The sequence below is a fragment of the Loxodonta africana genome, chromosome 10 (assembly GCF_030014295.1).
Source record: "Loxodonta africana isolate mLoxAfr1 chromosome 10, mLoxAfr1.hap2, whole genome shotgun sequence".
Taxonomy (NCBI): domain Eukaryota; kingdom Metazoa; phylum Chordata; class Mammalia; order Proboscidea; family Elephantidae; genus Loxodonta; species Loxodonta africana.
Genome location: NC_087351.1, coordinates 101,639,955 through 101,648,834, shown reverse-complemented (window position 1 = coordinate 101,648,834; position 8,880 = coordinate 101,639,955). Strand labels below are relative to the sequence as shown.

The 8,880-nt window shown below is 37.7% G+C and overlaps 1 protein-coding gene across 2 annotated transcripts in view; it reads right to left on the bottom strand.

Annotated features, from left to right (window-relative positions):
- Positions 1 to 6,122: 6,122 nt before the first annotated feature.
- Positions 6,123 to 8,880, bottom strand: part of SPATA7 (spermatogenesis associated 7) — a 36,389-nt gene continuing 33,631 nt past the window's right edge. Inside the window, exons 11-12 of one of the 2 annotated variants that reach the window (XM_010588794.3) lie at positions 7,595 to 7,652; positions 6,123 to 7,396 (exon numbers count right to left, since the gene is read on the bottom strand). In XM_010588794.3, the coding sequence (XP_010587096.2) occupies positions 6,809 to 7,396; positions 7,595 to 7,652 (646 nt within the window). In that variant the 3' untranslated portion in view covers positions 6,123 to 6,808. Of the gene's footprint in view, positions 7,397 to 7,594; positions 7,653 to 8,880 lie in introns of those variants that run through there. The other variant, XR_775658.3, reaches the window with a different exon arrangement.

The window sequence follows — 8,880 nt, the reverse complement described above, 5'->3', positions numbered from 1 at the left end:
AGGTTTTGGGTAGGTTGAAGAGTCTAGTACAGGCTTAGTGATAACTAGCTTTTTGTTTCCATCAGCTCATTGTTGAGCAGAGAAAAAGTGAATAAACGATTGAGGACTATGAGCATAGTCCCTCCTCTTTCCTAAGAGTGCACATATCACAGGCCAGGCTGCTTCCCCAAATGCCAAGAGAGTGTCCACATTTCCTTGCCCTGGAAGTTTATTAGAAATCATTTGAAATTAATGGACCATTGAATGGTACATAAATCTTTTACTTACTTTACGGTAATATTTATTAAAATGTAATTTAATATTAGAATTAAGTGTCCCAAAAGGATCTAATGGTTTTGTGGTTTTAACTGGAACAATGTATCAGTACAATGGTAGTTCAGTTCAACAAATAGCCTGAAAAAAACCAAATACTCTCCAGAAGTGACAAACTTATTTCCAGAACACATTTAAAAGAAACAAGATTAAAAATAATACAAAACTCTTGAATCAATGTGAGTCAAACAAAAGTGTCAATTAGGCTTTTAGATCATGCAGCTTTGACTAGCGTGCCCATTTTAAAGACATCTATTATGGGAGCTGTTCTTCTCAAATGATGTTGAATAAAAAATGGAAAGAAAAAATCAATCATAAAACACTAATTTGCAGTTGTTTTTGAAAAAATTTTTGTTAATGTTATCAATTTAGACACGAGATTTTTTCAATTCGGTATGAAAGCTAAGCTTAACTTCTCAAGGTAAAATCGATCTATTACACATTTATTAGTATCCTCAATTTCTACCCAACACACCGAAAATGGGAAAAAGTAAAAATACTTGTTACCGTATCAAACCTTTTTCAAAACTTGGATATATAGTCAAGCCTTGCTCAAAAGATTGATTAGCATTGGGCCATTAGGATATATTTTTGGTTTTTACTTTGTTCTCAGCTAATTTTCTACATTAACATACAAAATACTTGGATTTTTATCAGGCACATGTTAGATAAGTAAATATTTTCCTGTGAAAAACACTTCAATGTTTTCCTCTTTTGTGCTATTAATAGGGGGAAATATTCTAATTTATAAAAGCTTTTTAGTTCAAATGAAAGAATTATATGATAACAAATCAGAAATGTGTTGTATAACCTGGTTAAAAACAGAAGCAATTAAAATGTCACCCATAGTAAATTTGGCAAAACACATTTTAAGCATCTAGATAGCAAGTCTTATTTAAATAAAAATTGCAACGTGTTGATATGATTTTAAAAGCCCTAACAAACTGAAAACCAAATTTGGAGAAAATTTACACAAAATACTTTCTTAAAAAGCTGCCCTGTAATTTAAGCAATGCAGTGGAAATTCCACCCTTTTGAAATGGTAGTATAGTTGTCTAGTAGTATTTTCCAGTTTAAAAAGGAGTTTTGTGCGACTGGTGATCAAGAATGTAAAAATGTATAATCAGAAGAGCTTGATTCTTCTTAAGTGTAATTGGTTTGTAAAAGTGTGTACATTTAATGGGCAAAAAAGTTTGAAGGACTGAATATCTGTGAAATGAATATATTATAGTCTATCTTTGCCATGAAAATAAATATTTGAAGCAAGATATGATTTGTGTGAAAATAATAGTGTATTTTAAGCTGCCTTTTTTTTTTTTTTACCGTAGATCCTACTGCATAGAGATAAATGTAGTCCTGATTTTTCCACTAGATTATTTAAAATAATGTACTGGATAATAGCTTTGTTTTAGCAGTTGCCAATCTGTCATCACACATCTCCCCAGTAATTAGTTACTCAGAACTTCCCTTGCCAACATGGCCATCTTCATTAAGCAGGATATTTGTGGGCCAGTTAATATATCTGAATAATAAATATTTGTTGATATATTTCCCAACGATATCAACAGAGCAGATTAAAGTGGAACAAACCAGGCTTTAGAGACTTGGGAAGTAGCTTCGTGGCCATGGGCAGGTTATTTAACTTACTTGGTTTCTTTATCCGTCAAATGGCAATTACCTACTCATACATAGGGCTCTTAAGAGGATTAAATAAGACGGCAAATAAAGCACAATGTCTACTATCCAGCAAAGCTCAAAATTCTGATTTTTCCCCTTTATTAAAAAAATGAAATAACCTGTAGCTGTCAAGTCGAGTCTGACTCATAGGACAGAGTAGAACTGCCCCATAGTTCCAAGGCTGGAATCTCTATGGAAGCAGACTGCTACATCTTGCTCCCTCAGAGCAGCTGATGGGTTCGAACCTCTGACCTTTTGGTTAGCAGCTGAGTGCTTAACCACTGTGCCACCATGGCTCCTTTCTCCTTTGTTATGTAATCTTAATTGTAAGTTTTACTTAGTGACACTATCTTAATAAGAATCTGTGTTTGGGTCATACTTGAATGCATTTTTTTTTTTCAATTGGATGTATAGCATTTTAGTACCTGGGTCTATAAAATGATTAAACTGGCTGACATAACCAAACCATGTGTATCTAAGGAGAGACAAGAGGGTTTCCGATTTAGCCAGAAAAAAAAATTTTTTTAAGCAAATAACACTGAAGGGAGCAAACGGGTCAAGGATGATGAGCAGGTGAAACCATGACCAGAACTGGCTTCCTGGCTGTCTGAAGGACCTTCAAAGGCAGAGAGAAGATGATGCCGTGGACACAGAGAGCTTCCACCTCTGGTACACACGTGGAGAACACACCACCACGTGCAAAGGAGCCTCCCCACACTCTGGCAAATGACTGGGTACCCGATACATCGATTCATCACAGAGGACAGACTCACCTGGCACCGAGTGTTCAGGAGAGCAGCAGATCCTTCTAAGTGAAGGTTCTGATTTAACTGACTTTCTGAAACGCAGAATTTCAGGTAGCAGAAAGATGGCAACAAAGAGCAGTCTTGGTTTAAAAAGTCCGTTTGGTATTTTCAAGCTAATCACACACAAGACGCTAGTATGTTTTTCAAGTATAAAGAGTAGCAATGTAGCAGAAAAAAATTTTTTTAGTTTTTTTCTCCAAAAGTGTCAGATATACCAGTCAGCCAGTAAATACTTACTTTTAATGTTCTTCTCCCTGTCAAGATACTAATGAACACTTTGATTTGTGAAAGGCTAACACAATGATGCATACAACTTGATCCCTTTCTTTTGGGTGAATTAGAACTATGCCATTTTAAATCACTTAATAGGTAAGTATGTTAAACTCTTCAGGTGGGCTGTCTTTAAGAGAAAATTCTACTTGTCACAATGGAAAAGAAAACACCATTTGAGAGTACACTATTTTAATTTTAAATAATAGTACATGATGATTTTAATATTCAGGAGGCATTTTAGAAATGAACTATCCAATAAAGACATGTTCTAACATTTTATCTAGTATTTGAGTTGAAGGACTTCTGTGTCCATTATTCCCTTTAACCATCACCACAGCTCTTTGGTATACGCCATTTCACCTTCACAGGTAAAGACAGCAGGCCGAGAATGAAGTTACTGGTTCAAGATCACATACCAGCAGAGCACCCAGACTCCGTTTTGGTTATCTTCACTACACCTCACAGGGCTGAAGGTTTTCACGTTCACAAAATCTAAACTCCATTTTGTTGCCTAACTGACCTGGCTGTCCAGTACAGTGTTGACTAGAATTGGCAAAGTGGACATCCTTGTACCTGATCTTAAGAAGAAAAGCCCTCCGTCTTCACCATTAAGTATGTTAGCTATGGGTTTTTCATAGATGTTTGTCAGGCGGAGGAAGTTCCTTTCTCTTCAGACTTTGTTCAGTGTTTTTGTCATGGAGTTGGATTTTGTCAAATGCTTTTCCTGCATTCATTGAGATGACCATGTAGTTTTTCTCCTTCATTTATATGGATTATTACTTTTTTTTTCGGACGTAAAATCACGCCTGTATTGCTGCTCATGGTGTATAATTTCTTCAATATATTGCTGGATTTGGTTTGCTAGTATTTTGTTGAGGATTGCATCTATGTTCAAAAGAGGTATTCAGCTGGAGTTTTCTTGTGATAGCTTTTGTTTTTGTATCAAGCCTCATAGAATGAGGTAGGAAGTGGTCTCTTTTCCATTATTGAAAAGTTTGTGAATAGTTGCTATTTTTCTTAAATGTTTGGTATTAATTTTTCTTTAAATGTTTGGTAGAATTCACCAGTGAAGCCATCTTTGATGTTTAATACACATCTCAATTTGGGATTCAGAAGGAATTCTCATTACATAGTCAAACTATGGAAACCCTGGTGGTGGAGTGGTTAAGAGCTATGCCTGTTAACCAAAAGGTTGGCAGTTCAAATCCACCAGATGCTCCTTGGAAACCCTATGGGGCAGTTCTGCTCTGTCCTATAGGGTCGTTATAAGTCGGAATTGACTTGATGACAATGGGGTTAGTTTTTTTTTTTTTTTTGGTTTTAGTCAAACTATAATATATACTATATTAAGAACTATAATAGGTACTAAAATGTTTAACCCGGAACCCATTATTGTTTAGGCAATTTTTGGGGGGTTAATGATATTTACAATTGTGGTATGCTGAATAATGCCCCCCTCCCCGGGTGTTTACATCCTAATCCCCCGAGTGTGTGACTATGTTACTTCATATGGCAAAAGGGGCTGTGCAGATGTGACTAAGGATCTTGAGATGAGATGATCCTGGATTATCCAGGTGGCCCAATATAATCACAGGGATCCTCCTAAGAGGGAGGCGGAGGGTCAGAGTGAGAGGAGATGCAACTATGAAACAGGTAAGTGTGAGGGGAGAGGTGAAGAGAGATAGTTGAAGATGGTACACAGCTGGCCTTGAAGATGAAGCGGCCACGAAGGAAGGAATGCTGGCAGCCTCTAGAAACTGAGAGAGGCAAGGAAACAGATTCTCCCTTACAACTTCCAAAAGGCACGCAGCCCTGGCAACACCTTGATTTTAGAACTTCTGACCTCCAGAGCTGCAAGGTAATAATGTGTGCTATTTTAAGCCAGTAAGTTTGTGGGAATTGGTATAGCAGCAACAGAAAACTAATACAACAGTATATTAGTCTCCTCTCAGGAAAAACTTGAAGCTTAGCTCGCCTTTTTTCAGGATATTATAAAACTAGATGAATATGGAAGTTTCCCATCCAGGACTGCTAGGTGTCTGCCTCAAAACTTGAATGTCGGCCCAAGACAGGATTCCTGAAGCAACAAGGTTGACCTTGGAACCAAATCAAAAAAGGTTCTTCCTCCTGGCCTTTGAATTAACACAGGGATTTGTTCCTCTGGGAAAAGCCATGATTGGTTTCATCTGGCTGCTTTTAAAAGGTCTGGAAAGAGTAATTTGTTAGGGTGTGTCTTCAGCTATCAATCACTGAAGTGTGAATCCATTTAGCCGACTGCTTTCCAGGATTACACTGGCACCTGAAGAGTTAGTAGTGTTGCTGTTTCTAGATGTAAATTATTTCAGTTACACTCAGTTTCTACATACCCTAAGAATTAAGCTAACTTTGACATATTAAAGCTGAAAGAAGTTTTTGGATCATCTAAACCCTTTTAAACCAGAGTGAAAGCCAATTAATTCACCTGGCAAATTACACAATTGCCCTGTAAAAGCTGCTCTGATCTTGTCTGACTGGCCCCCCTACTACATCTAGAAGGGGAAAAAGATGACTTTTTAAAGTCAGGCTTTTGGGGAAGATTTTAATTTATACTTTATACCATTTAAAATGTGAGCAAATGAGGAAATTTTCATATACTTTAGCAAGTTGCTATATTTTCCCTTCTGCGCTAGGGAATTTGCACTTTGAGTGCAGAGAGACAGGAAATGTCTATCCCGTGTTTTCCCTATAACCTTGCTGTTAGCTAAGCCTCCCCTCAGGCTCTATCTCCTTCCCAGAATAAATGCATTTATTCAGGCAGCCACTCTGTGCTAGGCACTGACTTGGGGGTCCGAAGAGAAAGAAAATCCTTCCTCTTCAGAAGCCCACAGTCTAAAGAGAAGACAAGTCAAGCAAAAAGCAATATTATGATTCATACTGTAGACGGGAAAGACCTCCGGTCCCAGAGAGTGGGACAGATGGAGGGGCAATCACTCAGAGCTCCCAGGAGGTGTTACATTTAGTCTGGGCTGTCAATGAGGCTTAAGGGCGGGGGCGGGGGCGGGGGCGGGGGGGGAAGGCGGGAGGGAATGGTGTTCTGAGCAGACAGCATGGAGGCAGGGAAAGCAAACTAGGTGTCACAGGCACTTCAGATGCTTGGGAGAAGATGGGGCAGATTACCCAATAAGTAAGGGAAGCATGGTGCCTACCTTGCTTCCAGATCGTCGGTAGTGAACAATTTCACATGTTTTTACATCAAACTTCTGCTTCTAGGTATGGCTGGCATCTGTCTCCCAATCCACAGCACCTTCCTACAGAATCCAACCTCCTCAAATTTACACTTCCTGATGGGTGGATTTACCCGGTAAGCAAGGTAAGCACAGGCTTACTTACTTGCGCTTATTTACAGATTAGTAAGTGAGCCCAAGTAAATCTGTGCTTACTTTGCCTACTGGGTAATCCATCCCTGGAGAAGACGGCAAGAGATGAGCATTATAAAAAATGGAAGTGGTATGGACTTTTATCTTGTTAGCAAGTGGAGACTCTCAAAAGCTTTTTTAAAAAAGGGAGTGACGCAGCTAGCCTGTGCTCAGAGTTCTGACCCACAGAAACTGTGGGATAAATAATAAATGTGTGTTGTTTTAAGCTGCCACATTTGTGGTAATTTATTATGTAGCATGGAAAACTAATATTGAAATATAGAAAAAAAAAAAATGAAAGGGAATATTGAGTTCCTGGTCATCTGAGGTGTTTATTAACGAAGATCAAACATTCAAAGGACAGTCGTCAATGCTCATTTCCATGATTTTAAGAGTTGGCCCTTTCATGTCATGATTGTTGTCACCTGTGACCCTGGAGAACTGGGCAGACTGGGAAAATGGTGGGCTAAGACATGCTAATGCATCTGAAGTCTCAACCTCTTCAGTGTCGCTATCAACTTCGATGACATCCACAGAGGTTTCCTGGTCTATTAAGCTGTCTGAAACACTTGGGTTTTTTTCATCCCATGTTGAAGGTTCAAGATTTGCTTCATCATTCACCTGCTGAATTGTAACTCCTTCTGAATACTTTTTTGTTTTAAAGATGGGCAGGAAAAAATCATTTGATGGAGAGAATATCTCGTTCTCATCTTTCTGTACAGACAATAACATATCCAAAGCTGTCTGGTATTCCTGATGTTCCTGTTGGATTGTTATTTCATGCTCTTTTTTAAAGTCATTTTGTTTTGAATTCTTAGTCTTTTCAAAATCAAGTAAAGTCAACATATCGGCATCATTTAGCTTTACTGAGGTTTGCTCGGATATACAGCCTAAGTTCACCTTCAGGACATGTAGCAGGTGGCGCATTTTTCTCTAGGATTAAGAAAAAGCAAACAATTAATTAAACTGGTAAGCTGAATTCCTTTTGTCTGCAGTGCTGCTAATCTCGGGAGGATTAATGCTCTCCCTTCTTCTCCCCCCAACCAGAAAAAAAAAAAAGGGCAAGTATAGAGAAAAATCTTAAATTTCTACATTAGAATTCTTCTAATGAAGTTTTAAGGAAAGACAAACCTCCTCCAAATGATGTTTGTTTTCTTTTATATGTCTCTCAAACAGTCGTTCTAAAAACCTACAAATTATAAGTAAAAGTGTTAATGTCTCAAAATGAGGCAATCAAATATAAAATAGCTATGCAATAATTAAAGTACTAAAGGTTGGAAAATATTTTTTAGATTAACCTTTTTCTTCCCAAACTAAAGACTTATCCTTTCCTGTTCTGTCACGTTCTCCAACTTGGCAGCCAGTATGTCTTCAACTAGGCATTTGCTTCAAGTTGCATAAGGAGGTTGCAAGTTTAAACGAGTACAAAAATTCTCACGCGAGTGCTTGTGCACGCATGTGCACACACACACACCAAAAACCTTTTTTCTCACACACACACAAATACTAAAAGCCTCTCTCTCTCTTTGACATACACACACACCCCCTAAAAACCAAATCTGAAGATCCTCTTACAAAGTAAATAATTATTTTACAATGCTTCCTAAATTAGGAAACCCTGGTGGCATAGTGGTTAAGTGCTGTGGCTGCTAACCAAAAGAGTGGCAGTTCAAATCCACCAGAGACTCCTTGGAAACTATGGGGCAGTTCTACCCTGTCCTGTAGGGTCACTATAAGTCGGCAAGCGTTTAATGGGCTCCTAAATTATTCTTGAAAATAATTCCACTGATGGTAAAATCATGTAATAATGTAACCGCTCTCACTTATGAAGTACCATTAAGTGCTAGACATTCGTGGCAGACACATACTATTACACCTCTAATCCTTACCAGTGTTGGGATAGAAAGGAATTGTAAAAACCATCTGAAAGATGAAAAAGCGACATCTGTAAGGTGTTCATTTACTTTCTGCAAAGGTCGCAAGCCATTCAGAGAAATCAACCCAGATAGATGTATCCGGCTCCAGACAATTTATTCTTGCAACTAGACTATGCTTGTCTTTTTTATCACATGACTGGATCAACAGGTTTTGTGCAAAACAACTCATTTCTTTTGTTACTATTTGTTATCCTCAATTATCAGCCAATGTTACATTTAGTACTACTGAATTATCTAGCAATTTTTTAAAAGCCCAAGAATGTTTATTTTACCTTTTAAAGTTTTAGGATATTCACTCATAGACATTTTTCTATGCATATATATTTCTTTAACAAAACTGTTTTTGTAATCAAACAATATACTGTGAATATCTTACTATATCAGTAAATTCACTTCTACGACATCATTTTTAATAGACAAATAGCACTCACTCTTACGGATATGCTAGAGTTTATTCAACACTCAGGTTGATTACTTTTT